Source organism: Sturnus vulgaris, chromosome 5 (assembly GCF_052056855.1).
Source record: "Sturnus vulgaris isolate bStuVul1 chromosome 5, bStuVul1.hap1, whole genome shotgun sequence".
Classification (NCBI taxonomy): domain Eukaryota; kingdom Metazoa; phylum Chordata; class Aves; order Passeriformes; family Sturnidae; genus Sturnus; species Sturnus vulgaris.
This window is the reverse complement of record NC_142247.1, coordinates 28,162,321-28,184,653: the sequence shown is the minus strand read 5'-3', so window position 1 is coordinate 28,184,653 and position 22,333 is coordinate 28,162,321. Positions and strand designations below refer to the sequence as shown.

The following is a 22,333-nucleotide window of genomic DNA, read 5'->3' as shown; positions in this document are numbered from 1 at the left end:
AAGTTATGTTGTTGGAGGCTTAGATTGGGTATTTGGAAAAAATTCTTCACTGAAAGGGTAGTCAAGCATTGAAATAGGTTCCCCAGGGAAGGTGTGGAATCACCATCCCTGGAGTGTTCAAAAGCCATGTAGATGTGGCACTTAGGGACATGGGCAACTGGCAGACCTGCTGTGTTATAACTGATGGCCAGACTCAGTGACCATAGAGATCTTTTCCAGCCTTCTATGATAAGAAATGTCAGTGCAGAGGACTGAAACACTACACTACTGCTGAGAACTCAACTAACTAAAAAAACACATATCCATGGACAAGACTAATGGATTGATGAAGTATCTGTATTTCTACCTTTTTGCCTTCCTTGAGAAGAAATGTTTTTTTGCACTCCATCAGAAAAAAATCTCAGCTTTTTGCTTTCTTTTTAAATTTTTTTTGGTATGAATAAATATATCCTGTCATATTTAAATAATCTCTAATATAGACCAGCAGTAAAGAACTGTGTGCTGCTTCTTCAGAGTATGGGTTCCATATTCACTGGTCCCAATCACTTCAAGATGGCTTGACCTAGGAATGATACATCCAGCTTGCAACTCAGAGAGATTGCTCTGCAACCAGGAGCCACTGGAGCACAACAGCACCATGACAGTGTCCCTTGTTCATGAATGTGCTTTCATACCACAGGCCACAAAGAAGGAAGGCAGATAATCCACTCTCCCACCAAGGATCTCTGCAAGAAATTAATTTTTAATTACTTAAAAAAGTGATAAAGAATGTTTGCCAGTGATTTAGTCTGCTTTTATAGCTCTTCTCTATTACGTAACGTATTATTTCTGTCAGGAGAAAATTAATTTCCATAAATAATTCTGAAATTATTTGCTCTTTCAGAGATTTGATTTTATGTAATCGAGCAGATAGTAAAATTAGGCAAGATTATTTTATTTTTTAAAAGAAAAAGTAACTGAAAATTTAATTTTACTACATTGCTTTCTTCTGTTTTTTTACAGAGATTCTTTCAGAAGACCCAGTTATTCTAAGGATCAACGTAAATACAGCTAAAATATTGGCTCAAATGAAAGAAAGCTCTCAGCTGCTCCACTGGTGTCTTCTTTTTTCACGTGGGCCCTGAATTTGTGTGTGGTGGATCCAAAAGCTGGGGAATGCACAAGAGCTAACAGATACATAGTGCCAGTGGGTTAGCTGTGGGCACAAGAATGACAGTGTCAACTGTGGTAAAAAGTGAGAGCAGCATCAAGTTGACCAAAATATTTTTAGCATGTCTGGTGTAGAAATTTTTATTAAGATGCAATACAAAGTAGGTGGAGATGTTATAATTTTTTTCTTGATATGAAACACTAAGATGACAATTCATAAAATAAAGACAAGTCAAGAAGTTGGTCTACTCTAGAATAATACTGGGCTGCAGTTCTTACCTCCACTATTCTTTTAGCCAGTGCTATTATCCTGAGTCTTTGAGCTGTAAAAGGATTAATGATCATGTTTATTTCCACACAGAATTGCTGGGAGAATGAGAATTTACTTACACTAATGGCAGCAAAAGGGAAATCATACACTCATAGCTAAACATCAAGATAATCATTAGAGGTAGCAATAAATGTTTAAATAAAACATCAGAGACTGGAAAGTGAGGTCTAAGAAAAGGAGAGGAAGGAGGGGAAGGAAATTTTAATAAAAAGAGAGAAAGCAAAAAGCTAGAAGTGGAAATATCTCATTGTCATATAAACTCAAGCAAGAGGTTAGGACATGACCTTTGCATCAGCAACAAACATGTGCTTCAATTTCCATGATATCTAGGTAAGATCATGTTCTTTCAGTAATGATGCTTCACCATGTTCTGCATCTTGTACCTTTGAAAATGCACCTGACGACATCTGACATCTCAAGATAAATGATACAGAAAAGTGAGAGCAATGAAATGCTCCCCTGCTACAGCTACAAAGGCAATCCCTTGAGATGAGAAAATGGGAAATGATCTCTTTAAAAGCAAGGAACTTGAACAATACTTGCTTCTTTTTTTTATGGTGTTAGCTACTTCTGAGTCTTAACCTGGGTAGACCACCTATGATGAGAGAAGATGAGACATGTAAGTTGACGGATCACGTGCGCCTTTAATGCTTTTGTTCAGTCTCTATTACCCAGCTCAGGAAGGCAAACAACAGCCATGTCAGTTAAAGACCTCCAAATGGTGACATGAAAATTCATCATTTTTATCTTTATTTGGGAAGGGGAAACTTTAGTTTCCACTCATGTTTATGTCTGTGATTTTTATGGGTCTGTGGGAAATGCACCTTTAGAATTTTTCTGATATTTCCAGAACACACCTGTCGTCAAGATTCAGTCGTGTCAATAAAAGAGCTGTCCTTGCATTTGATTTTAGCATTACATTTAGGTAAGTTTTTAGGAGTTTGTGTATGTAGAACCAAAGAAGGGGAGGCAAGACAATCCACTGGTCCAGTATGAGTCAGTGTCAGAACTGAAAATGCAATTCATGGTTAGCTGTGTCCGCACAAACTTACCCAAGCCACAAAACCACATCACTGTCCCAAAGAATGCAGTTGTACTGGTTCAGGACGTGTGCTGATATATTTGCACAGTGCTCCACTGCCATCTGGATTTACAGGATCAAGTGTGCACTAGCTTGAAAATCTCATAACTCCATCCCAGCACAGTATAAACATGTGTAATGTTTAATAAAAAGAGGTTAAGGAAACTGAAGTATATGTCCAAGACATAAATTATTACACACTCAAGCTATTTACCTTTGTAAAGATAAATAGAACAGATGTTTGCCTATTAAGGACAGCTTACATTTGTCTCTTGACAGGGGTGTATCCTGCTGAGTGTGTAACAGAGGCAAGCCAGTATGCTGAAAAGGTAACTGTGTCCTGACACTCCGGAAACAAAGTCGTTTAGAGAAAGAAAACAGTAGTTAAGAGGAACGACTTCCTACTATTTATTTTTCTAGTATACAAGTTAGGTGGATAAATAATATTTACATCAAAATGTATATTTGTTGGGAAAGTGTTAATAGGAAGAAGACTTTCTTAATTGAGCTAGATATATGATACATCACATATTTAGCTTCATCTCCTGGTATGTGGCAACATAATAGATCAATAGGAAGATGGGGCCACCCTCCAAGCTGTTGATAATATGCAATTCCACTTTTCTTATCCTTGTCTGTGATGTTCCTCTTACTAGATTGGTAACTTCTGATGAGAACAGTCAGTGCTTTGCAGTGTAATTTCATTCTAATCTGTGTCAGCAACTAAATTACGGCAGCAACTCTCAATAACCCATGGAAATGACTATATTACCATGCTGTGCTATCAGGATCAGGCATCACATGACCCACATGTTTTTATGTCGGTTTACAGGCTTCTGACTTAGCAGTTGCTGGTTCCATAGAATAGTGTTTGAGAAATTTTTCTTCACGTTCTGTAAATGAGAAAATAAGATCAGTTCTGAAAAATCAATATAGCTGCTATGCAGCTGTTGTGTGTGTATACTATATCTGTGTATACAGCTGCTATATATGTATACTATACAGCTAAAGTCATAATAATTTACATTATTGTCTTCTAAGTCAGATAGTAGAAGTATTGTAAAAATAATTTAAAAATAGGAAAGCATTATTTCATATCCCTGGTCTTCTCTCTAATATTGAAAGTTAAAGAAGACATCTTTATACTCTCCAGTTGAAACCCATAAGTTACTGACATTAAATAAACACAGATATTACAGTGCTGTATTTTTTTATTTTCTGTCTGTAACCATATTTGTGATTCCAAATTCTAACAAAACTGAGAAAAGGGAAACTGAAACATTTCTATTTTATTTTTCTTCAATCTGATTTTCAAAATCTTTTAAAGACAGGGTAAAAGCTGTTGAAGCCCCAGACAATCAATATAATTTGGAATCAGACTTAGTTATAGTGGGTAGAACTTGAAAACAACATCGATGTTTTTCAGCATTTATCCTGTTGGCTAAATATGTTCACCTATACAATATATAATGTCTCATGCATATTTATTACTAAAAATTCTGTGTGTTGTGGAAACAATGTTGGCAGCCTTGCTTATTCGAAAACATAGACATGGTGGATTTCAGGCCACTGAAATAAAGGAAATTTGTTTTAAGAGTTAATGAGAATTAGGAACATAAATGCATCTATGTTATTTTTATTTATAATCTTTTAAGATTTTTTTTTGTCTCTCCCTTTTTCACATTCCTCAGTTCTGCAATGCCGGAGACTTGCAGTATCTCTTTTCTTTTAATGGAATCTCATATTCTTGTGTATTATCAAAGTTTCTGACTCTGGAGAAAATAAAAAATAATGTGCAACTGTGAAAAACATTAGCTGATTGCAACAATTGTAATTAAATGACATTGAGAAATAATTGTAGCAAATATTGAGGGGAAAATTCCATTTTAAAGGGCACTGTCAAAATACATTATTCTGCAAAATAAGATGATTGTATCACAATGCATGTTTCTTTACAAACTAGTGGCTTGGAAAATGCTACCTTGGTTGTCTTTGATACTACAGAAATTGAAGACAAGCTGATAATATGTTTGTGTTATGTTCAGACTTATTAGGGTTATTGTTACCAACTACCACAAATAGCAGTTTGACTGACTGCAGGCACTCAATACCTTCACGAAATTATTTGGCTCTTCTGAGATTTCTGGAATTTTCATTCCATATAGTCTCTCTATTTTCTCCTTTATGAGTGGTCAAGTGCAAATAATGATTTGTAACTAAGTAAAAAATAAATTAGGCTGCATGCCAGTAATAAGATCCTAAAAATGCATGTGGTAAAGGTGTTGGAAATATACAGTGCATCATTCAGTTGCAATACATTATGAGCTGGTAGGTAAAGGAACTCTGTGGTGCCCAGGCTGGTCTATCATTCCCGTTTTCAGGACTTTCAGATGCTGCACAAAAAAAAAGAAGCCAGTGAAATGAGGAAAACCCTGTCACATGTGGCATTAAAAAAGGAATGGAAGTTGTTCTGTATACCATAATCTTTCATAGGCTGAGAGAGGAACAAGTCTTTGGAAGTTTTTGCTCTTCTTTTTCTCCGACTGTCCTTGAATTTTCCAGAAGACTGAGAGAATTTCTCGGAGTGGTTTTAGAGCAGGAAGTCAGTGCTGATTATCAGTTGCAAATACACCCTATAATATCTAGTTGTTTATTATTATCCAGTAAATCCTAGGGCAGAACAAATACATTGCTTTAAAGTGCTGTAGAACCAGCCACTAAAAGTCTCTTTTCACTAAAAACAATGATACAGTTCTCTGATGAGTTAATTTGAGGTGGTATTTCTAATCTAACACTGACTATAAGAATACCTAAAGAGAACTATTATTATGTTTTATAGCTATATAATATATGGACAGGTAATGTTGGTGGTGAGGAACTGAATTTTTTTCTTCAGACAAATAAATATAGGGCCTGCCTATCTGAATCTGAATCATCCCTGTGCTGCTGAAGCCAAAATAACTGAAAGACTACAGTGATTCAAGGGGAGACCTCCATGAGCTGTTCATCATGCTAGGATTACAAAGATGAGGGTCTCAAGCTGATGCTCACCTAAGAACTGACTTCTTGGATAGACACTTGCACGTAGTGAAGATATGTAATGCTGAGATCTTTTTACCTTTCTGCCAATATTATAGAAGTAGCTGATGCCTAGAAGCCACAGCTAAAAAGAATGCACTGGGGATGTCAGATGCCCATTTTTTAGCACCTTATTCCTTAGACAGTGATTAAATCTTTTCAGGGAGAATAAATAGTTCTAGAAGATGTGCTTTTAAAGATGTTTTGTGGGTTATCAGGAGAGGTTGCCTTATGCAGGATATTGCTGGTGTTTGAATTTCTTGCTGTGTTTCTCCACTCATGAGAGACTCTTTCAGAGGAAGGCAGAGTTATTTGCATTTGCCTTCAGGATGCTCTCATTACCTGTAGTTCTGTTGCAAGCCAGTATTTCCAGTTAAAGCTGCAGTCCCTTACAGTAATCAAAAACCTTTCTTTTTGCCTCCAATACATAATTTTCCTTCTGAGTTTTTGAACTGGATCCTTTGCTGAGTAATCTTGGAAGTGTGAGAACTGGCTCATGGTTGGAGAAAAGTTACTAGATAGTAAGAGAGATAGTGGAGAGAGTGCTCTAGAGACATATGAAAGGTTTCTTTGAGTAGCTGTCTGGTTTGTATCACTATTAACCTCTTGGGTTTATAAACTGCTAGATTGGACATTATGAAAGAATTAGATGAGGTTGGCTGGGGTCTTTGGGAGCTTAGCTGTGTTCTGCAGCCCAGGACACTGTGAATGGACTGGCATTTGTGTCTCATCTCTTCTTCAGGGCTAACAATGCCTTAAGCAGAGGCAGCAGCAAGGACAGACTTAGAGAAGCTTTTGCTTTTGGCAAGCCTATCAAATTTTGTGCTTTACGCATCTGGCTCACTTATTTACTTTTTCCTCTCTCCACCCTCATGAACATCTATAGTATCAATAACTATCATATTTACAGTGCAATGACAGAGCTTTTCTTTGTCTCTCTTATGCCACGAGGCAGATATTACTCATCAGTCTGCCAGGCAACTATGTTTGATGTCCAAAGCCCCAAGGTACAAGGGAAAGTGTGGTGTTTGACAGGTTTCATGGAGAGCTTGTTTCATCCTAGCTACTGCCTCCTGCCACACTCCCTGATGCTCCATGTCACCAGGTTCTTCTATCATGGGCATTCCTTGAGAGACTACACACACACCAGGCAATTAAAAAGTTGAGAATTCAGCAATTAATTTATATCATATTCTGGCTGGACCTGTGGCATTATGATGGTGTAGGACAAGGGAGAGAGTAAAAAGAAATGCTGTGATAAGGCTGTAGTTGATTTTACCTTTTAAGGGACAGTTTTGAGCTGCTAAAAAAACAAAATAAATACATTAATAGATACGAAGCCAGGGAGACCTCAGTGCCATTACACTCCCTGTGTGACCAACTGTGTAAAATACTCAGTTCTGGTTGCATTACCCATGCTGACTGTTTCTCCCAGATAGGCTAAGAAGAGTATAAAAATGCAAATCCTGCTCTGCTGGAGTTAATGATAAATCTCTTACTGACTTATATGGGATAAGTTTCAAGGACTTTGGAAGTACATCTAAAATGAGCTACTGATGAGCAGATGATCTCCACATGAAAAGCTGTGTTCCATTCTCAGTCTGTGGCTCTAGCCAGCCATACTAGTCCACATGTTTACAAGACAGACTGTTAATTTAGAATTACTATATTATTAATGTATTACAAATGCTAGATTAAATATCCAGAGATGTTTATGGACTACTTTTAAATGCCAGGTCATGTTCTTCTCTGGGTATTAGAAAGATTCAAGCAATAATAATTTGGTATTAAAATAAAATCACATAAAAAGGTCTGTGCAAATATATCTGAGGTGTATTCAATGCCTTCTAAATATAGGCTCTAAAAGAAGCCATGAAATTGCAGTCTTGGTTTATACCACAAGCTCTGTTACTTACATTGTTTCTGATTATTTTCATTATTTGTCTTTAAATTATTTCAGGAAGGTAATAAAAGTTAACTGATTTATTATCTGACAGCCTCAGTGTAGGTTTCAGTAGAAAAACAGAAGCTGTTGTATGTGTGGATGAACACCTGCTTGTTTGTTTGTTGTTTGTTGTTTGTCATTGTTGTTTTGTGGGGTTTTTTAGTGACGCCATAACTTTGGTCCTGCAGGTCAGAGAGACCTTCAGCTTTGCTAAACCTTCCCTGATGCAAGAGGTTCATCACAGACAGTATGAATATCTAGGGCCCCACTTGAGGAGGTGGGAATGGGCAATGAGAGCTGTGCTGGCTGGGAGAAGATGTGTCTGGGGCAGACCTGGGGTGCTTTGGTGCACAGTGCTGGGCAAGAATGAGTGGACAAGCCTTGTACTGAGTCTGTAAGAAGAAAGAAAGGCTTCGGTCTGGAGGACTGCAAGTGGGACATTTTTGCCAACTCAAAAAGTACTTCACTGTTATAAACTAAAGGAATGAAATTGGTAACTTATCACAGAAGAAAATACACCTTCGATTTATGAGCTCAATCAGCAGAGATGGTGTGGCAGTGTAATCAAGAGATGTAGGGCAATGCAAACATGAAGTAACCATCTGTTTTCCTCTAGGCTTTAACAGACCTTATATTTTATTTCCATTTTAAGGAGCTGTCTTTATGGTTCATTTGTCCCCTCCCCTTTCTTCTCTCAGCTTATGCCTGTGATGAAGAGTTAGTGCACTTATCAGGCAAGGTTTCTGGTAATGTTTCAGTTTATAGCCTCAGCCTTTCCATGAGCAAACATTCTCAGCAACCTTTAGCCTCTCTCTTTTCCTGAGTTTTGCTGCTGCTAATTTTTCACCTTGAAGTGCCACCTAGTACACTGCAGGGACGGGCAGAGGTGAAGGCAGGGAAGGGGATAGGGAAGTGCGGGAGAGAAGGATCGCACAGCCTGTCTTTGAATCTACAGATTTCTTTCTATCTATCCAGGAAGAAAATCAGTGTAGAGTATCTGAAAGATAGAGGGTTAGAAGACAAAAAAAAAAAAGAAATGAGAGAGCATACACAATCGGTCTAAACTGAGCGATGATGAAGCAACTGGTATTGGTGCTGGCCATTTGGCCTTTGTTTTCCTCACTGCAGCTGCTGAAGCAAGCGGGTTCAAATCAGTGTAACAACAACAGTTACGTGATCAATGTGATGCTCATGAACTACTCGGATTTCCCATCAAGTACTGATAGTTTGAAGTTAGCTGTGAACCAAGCCTTGGAAAGGGTACAAAAGGAATTCCAGATGACAGGTAAGCCAATGAGTGCTGGTTACCCCTCTCTTCCTGTGATTTCTTGTCACATTTTGGGCCACGGTTTTATACTCATCTGACCTTTTGCAAGGTGCTTCTCATACGAGCTCCTTGTTTGTCCATCTTATGTAGATCTTATGGAAATAATGACCTCTCTTTGTATAAATAGATGTATGGGCAAATGGGCAGAACCATATATGTTTTCATGGTGTTTGGGCAGAGTTTTCCTGTATGCTCCTCTGGAGATGTTCAGCTGTCTTTGATAATGTGGAATTATTGAACTGGATCAGACAAGGCCAGTGATCCATCTAGTGCAGTAATTGAGTTGCCCTTGCTTTCTCTTCTGACTGGATTAACCTCTACTTTCTGAAAATAATTTTTCTCTTGACCCTATCTGTTGATCACATCATGATCTGAAGTGTGAAGAATCTGAAGTCCATATTTTCCTTCATTTAGAGGCATGTTGCTTTTATTTTATTTATTTTGATGCCTTACCTTTCCTTTCTACTCTCCAATCTACTGTCACTCTCTAGAATATCATGGGGAAAAGAGATTCCAAGGAAATAATAAAAGAAATAGTGTTTATTCCCTATCTGCCCTCTAGTTTAAGAAATTTTGTCCAATTTTATTGGAAAGTGTTTTCTCAGTTACTCCTTACAGAGCCTTAAAAAATTGTCTAGTAATGGCCAACACTAAATTACTTTTAACTGAAAGTACTAACACTCCACAGAAGTCAGCAGTCCACATTGGAGTGAACTTCACAGTCACATCCTTAGTGGTGGGGGTTAGGTTGTAGGTAGACTTTGCAGAAGCAGGGAGACCTCAGAGTGTAAGACTTCTCAGACCTGTGTCAGAAGGAGAGGGATAATAGTGTATTAGTGGTTACCTGCAATTCATGATGCTGTTTGCTTTTACATTTGTGTTACAGGAGAAAACGTTACAGTGGGTGCCAAATTCCACCCCTTTACTTCATCACTCTATGTCTCACAAGCCTGCCGTACTAGCACCTGTGAAGGTGTGGAGCTCATCAAAACCATTTATGTGAGTAGCAGGCTTCTTTCCTTCTGACTGGCTGTGCATGTGTATCTCTGTCTTTCCTTCTTAACCTTTGATCCTGCTATTCAGTTCCAAATAAATTTGACAAGGAAGCAAAGTTTTCAAAGAGAAGATGTTCCTATATGTTCTGTGAAAAGAAGTAGGCAAATACTGGAGAGAGATTCTGTGAATGCTTCCCAGAGACTGCCTTCAGCTTATGGCTCCTTTTCCTATGCTTAAGTTGTCCTAATTTTTATATCTGCACAACTCTGTGTGGTCAGACAGCCAAAACAATCTATTAAAAAAAAAATAACTAAAAAAACCCAAAAACCAACAACTCAAACACTCAAAACAGGCCGAGCAGAGCAAAAAGGTCCATTTCCAGCTGGATCAGATCCCGATCTGGTTCACCATCAGTTTACACAATACACAAAAGAGAGGGCTGTGGTGAGGATGGGGACATGTGGGCAGAGAAATCATTAGCTTGGCACTGTTACCAATGAAATGGTTATGGAACTCTGCCCAAAGGGCAAAGATGAAGTGCTTGCTTCTCACTAGAAATCACAGAAGTCACGTGAAAGAAACTATGTGAATACTTTAATATGAGGAAAAGCTTCAGTTAAAATCAGTGCATCACAAGAAGCTGTGTATCTGAAGATTTTCACACCTCTGAGGGAAACTTGGTCAATCCAATGAGAACTTTCAAGTCTACTAATCTATGACTATGCTCTAGTCTTTGCTAAGAGATTGTCCCTCATGACATACAAAGATACAGGTCAGGCTCATTTGATGGTCATGGAGGGATTTTTTAAAATACTAGTTTCATATGCACTTAACTAATAATTTTTCTGATACACAGGACCTTGTAATATCAACCACCCTGTCTTCTGCAAATGCAAACTCTTCTGGGGCGTATAATTTCAAATGTGCAACTATAACCGTATTTTAATCCTTACTTGCTTTCTGTGTCTTAATAAATGTTGTACTCTTATCTTTTTTTGACTTTCTGTGATTTTTTCCTCTTGCCCTTTAATTTTGTTCTTTTAAACTTTCTGTAGCTCCTCTCTTCTCTTGCTTTTGCTAGGTAAATTCTGTGACTCCTTATATCCTACAATTTTCTTCATTATTTTGTCCTTCTCTCTCTGCTTTATTCCAAATGACCCTTTTTGATCCCTTGCAGGATGCTGGCACACTTGGCTGTGCTGTCATAGGACCTGCTTGCACTTATGCCACCTTCCAAATGATCTCGTAAGTACCAATTCTTCCCCCTTGTATTGTGACTGAACGAAGTTGTTTTGAGAACAGCAAACCTGCAGGGACATTGGTGTTTAGAGTACATCAGACACCTCAGGATCTACAGTCAAAGCAGTAAGACTTTTATGCATAGCCACTGTTTGATAGGTGGAAGATAATCCCCTTCCAAAGCCCATAGATAAAATCCCAGCTTTAGTAGGGAAACTTCTAATTCCTGACAGTAAGTTGAATGATTGATTGAGGAGCAGCTGGAGAGCAGCCCTACAGAAAGGGATCTGGGGATGCTGGTTGGCAGCAGTCTCGACACAAGCCAGCAATGTGTCAGGCAGTGCAGAGGGCAAACCCTTCTTTGGGATGGATCAGACACAGCATCAGCAGCTGGTCAGGAGAGGTGATTGTCCAGCTGTGCTCAGGACTGGTGTGGCCTCACCTTGAGCACTGCATGTAGTTCTGGGCCCCACAATTTCAGAAGGATGTGAAGGTCCTTGGATGCTTAAAAAACTGGTGAAAGGGCTGGAAGCCATGTCCTGTGAGGAGCTGTGGGTACTGGGTTTGTCTAGTTTGGAGAAAAGGAGGCTGAGGGGAGACCTTGTTGCTTTCTACAGCTTCCTGAGAAGGGCAAGTGTAGAGGGAGGTGCTGATCTCTTTCCTGGGATTCAACAACAGGACAGGTGGTGGGAATGATTCAAAACTGTGTATATAAGAAGCATGTTTTTATTGAGAGCATGGCCAAACACTGTAACAGATTTCCTAGAGAGATGGATCATACCTTAAGCTTGTCATGTTTAAAAGGCATTTGGACAATGCAGTTAGTAAGTGGTCTAATGGAACGTGTCCCTGTCCATGGCAGGGGGTTTGGAATTAGATGATCTTTAAGGACTCTTCCAACCCAAACCATTCTATGTTTCTGTGAATAACATGCTTTTAGCTTTTGGTCAGTCCTGAAGTAGTCAGGACTGTATGATTTTTGTAGGTCCCTCTTAACTGAAATAATCTATTCTCTTCTATTCTAAGTCTGTCAGAAAAAAAACCAACAAAAAACGAGCCTGTTTAATTACTGAAATGTTCTCCCTGTCATTATTTATTACATCATCTATGTCTGTTTCTGTTGCAATAAGTAAAAACCCTGTAATTGGGTAAGTGGACCTTACCTGGAAAATAAAATTTTGTCAGAATTGTGTCAACAACTCTTACAGCCATGGTCTTTGCTTGCAAAAGTCCCTGTTATTAAAAAACATGCAAGGACAAAAATATTTTTAATTTAGTCTGATAACATCGCAGCATTCAGGAATATACATTTGTTCTTAGAAGCTCACTGTCTATGTATAAAACAATCTTTGTTTTACAAATTCCTTGTCAGCAGAGGGTTGTGTTAATTTTTTCTGCCTGACTGCTGCTGTTGTACAGCTCCTAAAACACACCTTTGTGAAATGAAAAGATTTTTCCTTTGAATTGTAGGAGCAAAGATTTTTTGATGGCAAAAAGCTGTCACCTTTCAGCACTGTCCCAATAAGGAGATTAAATCCATTCCATGATGATGGCAGCTAGGGAGCAGAAGCCTGTCCTGTGCCTTTGGACTCCTGTCACACCCCTAGGGGCTGAAATGGTGTGTGGCACCCAAAACAGCAGGGCCAATTGAGGACAGTGCAAGAAGCTGCCTAGAGCAGTTCAACAGGACTTTTTTGGTACCAATACAGACTTGAAATCTGCTTGTATTCTTGAGGAGCCTTCTGGTTCAGATTCAAATTGTGTTAAACTAACTCAGGGTACAAGAGGAGAGGGAGGTGAGGATGGAAATCAGGTAGCTGCCTTGGTGCAACAGCAATCTGTTCAGACTTGTCCTCTTATCTCTTCCTTCAGACTTGAAACAGTACTGAGCCTGCCTATGATCTCTGTAGGGAGTTTTGGATTGTCCTGTGACTACAAAGTAAACCTAACCCGCCTTCTGACCCCAGCCAGGAAACTGATCCAATTCTTCTCTCATTTTTGGAGACATTCTGAGCTGCCATTCAAAACCACGATCTGGGAATCTGTCTACATTTACAAGAGAACTGAAACCTCAGAGGCATGCTTCTGGTAAGATCTGGATCCACGTCTGACCCAAGTGTTGATAAATGTCTTCCACCCTCATGGAAACGTGGTTTCTGCCAAGTGTTCTCTCAGTCCTACACTTGGGAGGGACCTTACGACTACCAAGGAATGAGAGAAGGAAAAGATGAATTGTAGCTTTTAGCTGTAGCACTTACCTGAATGTTTCTTGCAGTCTTTTTTAAATATTTGCAAGCCTTTGCTTTTCCTTTGGACAACATAACCCACATGTTGTCTGTGATGAAAATACTTGTTTACAGCATCCTTAATATAAATAGTGTGACATGAGAGGCTCCTCCACAGGCTCCCCATCAATGTCTTTTTAGGTCAAGGGTCTTACTAAGCACTTAAAATGTTTCTCCACATTAATGGCTTCAATCTGTAGGCACTATTTCCAAAATTCAAACTGTATCTTTCTTCAAACAAAATTACCCCAGTGACTGCAGAGTTTAAGCTATACTCTCACCAGTTTGGAGCAAAGGAGACAGCTTTCATTTTGTGACCTGAAACATCAAGCTGTGCCTGATTCTCAGAAATGCTGGGTTTTCTCCTTGCCTGAAAACAAAAGCTGCTTTTAGACAAATAGACTCTTTAATATACCAGTAATTATAATTACTTTTGTATTATTAAGTCTTATTTAACTTTCAGCTCATGTGAGTGTTTCTATGCTTCTTTGATTTTTTCCCAATTTTGGGATATAAAAAGCTGATTAATTTAAAAAATGCTCATTTCTCTTACTAATTTTATAAACGTAGCTGAAAGGTACCAAAGAGTTCATGGAAAAAACTGTTATATATATTTCTAATTCATAACCTGAGGGACTTGCTGAATTCTAAGCAAAATTTATAACTGTGTTTGCTTCAGATTGATAGAAGCATATACTTATGGAATATTTTGGATACAGAATTAAAAGGTTTTTTTCTCAATTAAGAGACCTAAAACCTGATCTCCATTAAACTCTTTTGTAGGTATTTATGGACTTTTGTTTCCTCCTTCTTTCTTAGTATAGATAGCAACTTGATCACATGATATAATTGCTGTGATTACCTCTCTTTGATGTTTTGAAATATCAGTGCACTTCACTCATCTCTTACTACAATCCCTATTTCTCCATGTTTGCAGCTGTAATTGCCAATGCACTACACACACTTTAGCTAAATCCCTTTAATTCTGCAGGTTTCATACCTTTCAGTGAAATAATTGCATGGAAGTTATTTCTGACTTTTTCAAGTGTTTCATATTTCATTTTTTAAATGCTTCTAACTAGGACCTTCTTTATGATTTCAGAATTGTTCAAACCCCTTTATTGTTGAATTAACAACAAAAAATTAATTTTGTATCTCTTTTTACCCTAATTTAGTTGTAACAATGCATCTCATCCTGCCTTAATAGAAACTGTCAACGTGAAGGTTTTTGAAGTCCAGTTTTAAAAGATCCATTTTCTTTAAAGCACAAGTATTACTGCATGAGCTAATTGTTTGTCTCATATATGTATAAAAATAAGTGAACACCCACAGTGATAGCAAAATCAGTTTATGTTTTAACTATGCAAATGTTTCTGTAAATTAATGGTTAATGATTCTGTTCCTGAAGAAAAAAAAAGATAAAAAGGAAGCAAAAGGTATTTAGTAGCTCATTGGATTGAGATCTCAGTGCTGGTAGATCAAAGGTTACGTAGTTTGAAAACAAAGAGAGTTCTTTTCATTTTCCCTCTGCATTAACTTTATTTCAGATAAAATATCTCTTCTTAGAAATAACATATTGAAGCAAGAGTAGAGTTCAGGAGCTGACTGTTTTTCCTTAATCTTTTAGCAAACTTCACTTGCTTGCTTTTTTTGCTGAGTCATTTTCCCCTTCAAATTTTAACTGATTCTGTGTAGGTTTTTCATTGCTTCTTTCCTTCCTTTACTTTTCTCACAGTCAGGGTACATGTGTGGTTTTTGTCTCAGTTCTTTCTGTAGTTCCTCTTTAGTCCTTTGAACCTTCACATGTGCCTTCTTACATTACCACTGATGTCTTAAATAGCAGAGCTTCCTGCTCTGCCTCCCTGTTAGTCTCACTTCCTGCAGTTTCCTCATATCCCTGATTTTTTTCTTAATTGTTAACTTCTTATTACATCATTGCATTGTCCAAATCCATCCTTTGTACAACTCATGCTCAAATACCTCTGGTTGACTTTCCAAGCATTTCTGCATCTTTCATGCCATGTATTGATTCTCTCGCTTTTATTGCTGCAGAAAAGGTTTCATATCAGTTTATAAACACTCCTGTGTGCTCTGAACAGCCTATCTTGCACTATGGTTGATTTGGGAAAATGTGAGGAGTTAGCAATTTCCTGACAATATCTTTGCTCCCTTGTGCCAGGTACATGAATGCTTTAGATGCTGGAATCACAGAGTTCTCTGAAAAGCTGACGTTCAAGGATATTTTAAGAACTCCAGAGCTGCTTAAAAGTACTGTGAAAAATCCAAGCCGGAAAAGCAATGGTAAGGAGGGGTTAAGGCTGCACTGCCTCTGCAAGTGACTTGCTTTTCCAGAGAAATCAAACACACGCCTTAGGTTATAGGGAAAGCCTTTCATCAGAAATGGTGGGAAAAAGATATACCATTTTACATGGATGTAAAGATAAACTGGCACAAAGTTCCTAGATTCCTCTCTTCATCCTCATAAAATATGGGAGAATACTCTTGTTCTAGAGAGCTTTTGGGTAAATTATCCCATCTAGGCACAAGCTCTTTTTTGTGAGAGATTCAGAAATCCAGGTATCACAATTTCTCTAAGAAGGGCTTTAAATAGTACAAGAGTATAGATACTGCAAGCTCTCTATCATTCATGTGTTTGCAGCCCTGGTACATTTATGGACCTCATTTTGCCATCAAGGGGTACTTCTGGAAATGATTCATCTAAACTAGAAAAAGGAATGAATAAATACCTCATCTTCTCCTAAGACTAAGCACCTGGCATCAGCAGGCCAAGTGAGCGTAAGCAAGCTAATGAAGCCATTACTTGAAGGCCATTTAACCTAGATATGCTCATATTGAGTAGCTGTTATGGCACCACAACTCCTAATGCTTCTTGGAGTGAGATAATGGTATTGCTCTGGTGCAATCGGACAGAAAATGGTGCAGATGTTGAAGCACCTTTTATCACTTCCCCTCAGATATCCTGGTTTTGCTGCAGAGAGGCTGGAGCTCTGTGCCTGGGCCCCAGTACAGCACAGATAATGTGCCTTAGCCCAGAGTTGCTCTTCTGCCTGTTACTCAACTGTAGGGGAGCAGGCAAGCATCCTCTTCTTATCTGTAAATCTCACCAATTTGTCTCAATTTTTGCCCATTCTGTAGTGATCATCATGTGTGGCTCTCCAGAGGACCTCAGCACAGACCTAGGGACGGAGAAGGTGGATAATGACATCATTATCATCCTGATAGATCCCTTCAAGTAAAGTATCACCTTTTCTTTTCTTCTTTTCTCTGCAATTTGCTGACAGATACAGATAATGGAAATAGTCTGAATGGAACTGTTTTGTTGAAGAAATGCTCTTTGACAAAATGTTTTCTATTGCCATCTTTCCTCATTTATTGCCACAGTGCTTAATTCATGGCACATCCTCTACAAAATCCCTTTTGGTTCATACAATATTTTTCTAAGGCAGCAGCAGAGCAGGTAGGTTTAATGTTGTCCTGTGGGCTCCTCAGTGCAGGAAACCATAAAAGAAGCACAGAGTCCAAAGTCAAAATGATCATGAGATACGGTTCATTTGAGATATGGTACATTTTTCATATGTTCTGCCCAACCAGACAATTATGTAAATAGGACTTACAGTATATTTTTCTAGACTCCATTTATTCAATTTTTAAATTATTAATGTGATATAACTGTTCTCCCAGTTTGTAACTCTTGTACTCTATAACCGTCTCTTCAAGATCTTTATAACCACAGAAACATAACTTCTCAGGGAAGTTTCTTAGTATACAGCCTAAGTTTTATATTGTTTAATTTCCTCTTAATATTGCTAATTAAAAAACTCTTTATAGAAGACATCTGACATAAATTTGCTTTACCAATGGTATCCTCAAACGCCTTGGCTGTATAGGAGGACTGAGAGGTGATCTCTGGCCCTAAGTGATACAGCAGAAATTACATCTGCACAACTAAGTGTAGATACTTAAACTAGGTGTTTTTTGGGTATAGCCCCAGTTGCCATAGCAAGTCACAGTCTGGGAGAAAGTTAATTGCCTGGGACAGTGCTGGTGGTGTGAATGGATGGATGGATGATCACAAGGCAGCTGTGTGTGCCCATGCCTTGATGTTACTTACTTCACTGTTCGTGTAGCAAAAAGATTCCATGAACTTCCAGGGCCAGTGGGACTTCCCAGCTCTTATGTCTAAAGCTGACCATAACAAATGAGTTCTGAGAAACTCTGGGTTAACGACTACAGAGATTTAACCTTTGGTTCCAAACTGGATCTTGTTCAGGTTTTAACAGGATCTTCTCTATCCTGCACACTTTCAGGTTTACCATATCTATTTTTCAGAAGTGCCTCTAAGAGCTTTTGCATTCCACAATTTTATCAGGCTCTAGGAATTTCCATTTGCTTTTCCTGAGGCAACTGGCCTCAACTCCTGTTTCTTTGCAAATGCACAATGGGAACTGTGTATGTGAATGCTTTAACATTGGTGTTGTAGGTGTAATTGTTGCATTACAATAGGTGAGGGTGATTAGGGAATTCTTTGCTGTGATATGCATCCTTCTGATATACCCAGCTGCCTCAGGCTGCTTTATATACTGTGCTTCTTAAACTTTCTACAGACTCCTTATTTTTCTGAGTATCTCAAATCACATTATTCTTCTTAAAAAAACCAAAATATAGATAGATGTATTAGATGGAAACTCAAGCTGTAGGAGAGGGAGTAGGCAAAGTCCCATGCTTCTCCAGGAGTGAAGTGTCTCTGAAAAAGTGATAGATTTAAATTTTCTTCAGCTCTGATCTGTCTGGCAAGCAGGACACACACACAGTCTTTAAGCTTCCCTCGAGAGAGGTGAGATGCTGGAGGATTATCCAGTCTGGTGGAGTCTAATGAGGTTTCCTTTTCAACTGGCTAGTTCAGTCCAAGCCTGGATGAAAAACATTTTGAAATTCTTTAGGGTGAAAAGTGCATTGTAAAAGTCAGAAGCTTCAGGGAAAGGCAGGGACAGAGCTCTGGTGTCAGAATCCAGTCAGATGGCCATAGAGCAGAGCCTATGGTCTCCAAAAAGTCTTAATACAGTCCTGACTGTACTGTACAGTCAGTACTGACTGACAAAATAAAAGGATGATCAAACATGAATAATGAGAGAAGGCTCATGCAATTTTTTTCTTTCTATCAGTCTAGCCATAACAATGACAGATGCTGTCAGTTGACACTAATATCTATTGCTAAATTCTTTAACATGTGAATCTGGTGGTGGCCAGTCTGTGAAGCACCTCCAGACGGCCTGTCAGGGTGATGAAACCGAAGATACCTGAAAGCTACATCTTCTGCTTGTTTAAGCAGAGTTTTCAAGTTGACACAGATTCCTCTGATTTTCCTATCTCACTGAATTAAACAAATGAATCAATAATCTTCTCTCTGCATCTCTGTGAATGTTTCATTCCCTCCTGTTAAATACTTTTAGTGCAACTCCCGCTGTGCTCAATTCTAGCAGGAAATATCAAAATTAGAGGAACAAGCAAAAAGAGCACAGAAGAGCTCAGGCACAGTAGAGAAACAGAAGAGAAACAGGCAAAGTAACATGAAAAAACTATGATTGCAGAATTGTGGATTCCAAGGAGAAACTGAGTTTTAATAAATATGAACTCTGCTTGAAAAAGAAGAGGAAATAAACAGGACAGAAAACAAACAGTTACAATAGTAACAGTAGTTCACAACCTTTGAGTGTCAGATTGGCAGATCTCCTTGATATTACCTTTTAATATATTTAGGCACAAAAGCTAGCATCAGGGAATGAATGATATAAAGAGTTGTGTGCATGATGAAATTTTATTTTTAGAACTACTGTTTTAACCTGTTAAATAACAGTGCTGTGGGGAACAGGTGAGTGATTCTATCATGGATACCACTGACCCTGTTGTTCACTGTTCATGGGGTTCTTGTGCTTTGCTTTGCAGTAATATGTACTTCAAGAAGAACATCTCAGCTGATTACATGCACAATGTACTTGTCCTGACTCTGCCACCAGCTAATTACAGCTACAATTACAATACTGTAATTAGAGACTATGAAGACATGGAGGACATCTTGGTAAGAACACTATTTTATATCTGATTATCGCGTTTAGTTCATTCCCGTTCGTGTATGAGGAAATGAAAACTAAAAATGCTGCTGTAATCATCCTCTGTCATGCTTCTAAGCTGATATATCCTTATATTATTGCAGGATGGCATTTTGTCCTGATGTAATGATGTCAAAATATAGTATCATAAGGCAAATCTGCAGGCTGGCATATTCCTGCTTTGTGAAGTTCAACTCAAACTTTTGATTTGTTATGCAAGTGCCATATCCATGGGGAGTGAGGGAGACTTATAGGCACATGTTTTTTCCACTCTACATCTGTGTGACTGACGATCTGGCACGTAGCTGCAAGGCATCAGTGAAGAAAGATCTATATGCGTGATTGAGATGTGAGCATGGAAAGTTCAGAACTAATAATTGTTGACTAATTTGTCTGTGCAGATATGTCTGAGAGATGACAATCATTTCAATTTCTTTCCAGTGGCCTTCCAGATAAGCTTCAAAAACAAGAACTTTTTTTTTCATAGGAAATAACTTTTTTTTTTAAATTTCCAGAAAAGCAGAACCTATGAAAATGCTGTATTTGTTTAGTGAAACTGATACTCCTGCCATCTGCCCAGGAAACAGGTCCTTCATGTAGAGTTCCTCCCAGGATTTGTGGCTTTGAGCTCCATCTCTCCAGCAGGCAGCCTGAAGCTTCTGGCTTCTAGATCCCTCAGCCTGGGCTTAATACTTTTTGGGTCTATGACAGGCTGCTGGAAATTCTGGCACAGCTCCTTGCCTCTGAGCTGTGGCCACCAGGAAACCCAAACTTGCTGGCACCACACTGAACCTGCAGAGAAACTCTTATCCAAAGCCAGGGTCTTTGGGACACACTGAGCAAAGCAGAACTGCCAAGGATTTCTTTAATCCTTTTTACCAGGATCAGGATGTCAGACCTTTACATTGATCTCTTTTAAGTTTTCAGCACCTTCCTGACTTCATACATCAAAAATATATTTTGTTTACCTTTCTTTTTCGAAATGAGAGCACTCATGTGGCATTGGCCATCTAGTCACTCAGTGTTCAGCAGATTCTGGTCTTCCATGCTGGAGTTTCTGCCAAATGGAGCTAATCAAAGTTATTATAGCTTTATGGCAGAAACATGAACTCTCAAACAGCCATTTTTTATTTCCTTTTGTTCTAGATGGAAGATGACTTTCTTGCTGGCTATTTTAATGCAGTGTTGCTGTTTGGACATAGTCTCAAGAAATTTGTCATCTCACAGAGCCCAGTGTCACCTTTCAGTTTAATCAAGGAATTCCGAAATACCACTTTTCAAGGTAAAAAAAAGTACCATCCTGTGCAGTGTTCACTTAATTGATGAGGGAAAAGAAATTTGATTTTAAACACTCTTAGGATAAGTCTACACTAAACAAGTCCAAGCCTTTCAAGGAGTTTTATTCCCAGACTTTTTTCTTTTAATATAATTTTTACAAGCATATTGTTTTCAGTATTTGATGTTCAAAATTACTCTGAAGTCATTTGATTGACCTTTAATGAAGTAGTTTCAACTTTTTCCAGTTTACAAAGCCATGTAGGTCTGGGTGCCTGCAGTATGGGTGTAGGCCAGCCAACAGTGGGTTGGGTCTTCTTAGTCAACTTTCTTGTTCTTCTCACTAAGGAAATAATATTAAATAATGATGTTTGTTTTCAAGGCTATGTTTGGGTTTTTTTTAAAACTGACACATTTATAAGCCAGCTGCAATTTTTTTTTTAAAGACACATTTGTAAGAATGGGAGAAATATAGAAAATGCTGGAAGTAATCTCATTGAGAGGTATGGGTTTTATCCATTCTTTTGACTTTGTTCCTTTGTCTAGCACTGGTGGGCTTTTGTTTTGTAGGCCATGGGCTTAAAATCATAAAATTCAATCATGAGGAAAAGACAGAGGCAAAAGTTACACAAAGAAGTGGAAACATGGAGTATAGTCCCAGTTCTTGCTTCACATCAGAGATCTGAACCAAAATGAAAGTTTTGTGTATATGCCCCACCTACATTCAGCAAATATGTGTGTAGAAGTTTCCCAGATTTTCGTAAGATAGAAAAGGTTGTAAGCTTGTCTTTACTTTAACCATGGTATCCAAAATATAGTTTACTAATTCCTCCTGGAGACAGCACCCCTTTCTGAATATTAGTAAACTCATCTATTCAGTTTGAGTTTGAAAGTTAAGTTGCACAAACGCTTTTACTCATCCAAAATACAGCACTGTAATGCTCATCATAATTTTTCAGTTTAGTTAAAAAAAAAAAAAATCCTAAATGTGATAGGTGTTGAATCACCTTCATTCTTTCTTGTGATGTAGTCTGGTACAGTGGGGATTTCATACAATAATTATTTTGATATTAAGAAGATGGATCATTAAAAAGTCAGCATCAGGTTTTGAGGTGAAAAGGGAGAGGGTAATTGCTGAACTAAAATAATGTTGATATGGAACTTAGGAGAAATAAAACAAGTCATCATCAACAGCAGCAAAAGGACAATCTGAAGCTGATAAAAAACTCCTATTAAAAAAAAGGGGGAAATTAAGGTGAGACTTTCAGGAGTCGTGGATATTGGCTAAGCTCATGCTGAGGCAACTGACTTCATGGGAACAAAGTCAAGCTGTGCTGAGGAATTTGGGAAGTTCCACCTTAAAATCCTTGTAATGTGCTACAAAGGCAATTTCTCAATGTGCACATTTGCTAATGTACAGAGAGGAGGCTAAAGGCAAAAAGAACGTGGTTAAAACATTATTATTAGAAATTTCAAAAGAATAAAGGAATTGAAAGTAT

The 22,333-nt window shown here is 38.3% G+C and overlaps 1 protein-coding gene across 2 annotated transcripts in view; it reads left to right on the top strand.

The window, feature by feature from the left end:
- GUCY2C (guanylate cyclase 2C) overlaps window positions 1–22,333 on the top strand; it is a 54,089-nt gene that overhangs the window by 1,312 nt on the left and 30,444 nt on the right. Inside the window, exons 2-10 of one of the 2 annotated variants that reach the window (XM_088165215.1) lie at window positions 1,003–2,099; window positions 2,841–8,869; window positions 9,798–9,910; window positions 11,085–11,152; window positions 13,019–13,234; window positions 15,611–15,732; window positions 16,588–16,684; window positions 19,396–19,528; window positions 20,706–20,841. In XM_088165215.1, the coding sequence (XP_088021341.1) occupies window positions 8,656–8,869; window positions 9,798–9,910; window positions 11,085–11,152; window positions 13,019–13,234; window positions 15,611–15,732; window positions 16,588–16,684; window positions 19,396–19,528; window positions 20,706–20,841 (1,099 nt within the window). In that variant the 5' untranslated portion in view covers window positions 1,003–2,099; window positions 2,841–8,655. Of the gene's footprint in view, window positions 1–1,002; window positions 8,870–9,797; window positions 9,911–11,084; window positions 11,153–13,018; window positions 13,235–15,610; window positions 15,733–16,587; window positions 16,685–19,395; window positions 19,529–20,705; window positions 20,842–22,333 lie in introns of both variants that reach the window. The other variant, XM_014882630.2, reaches the window with a different exon arrangement.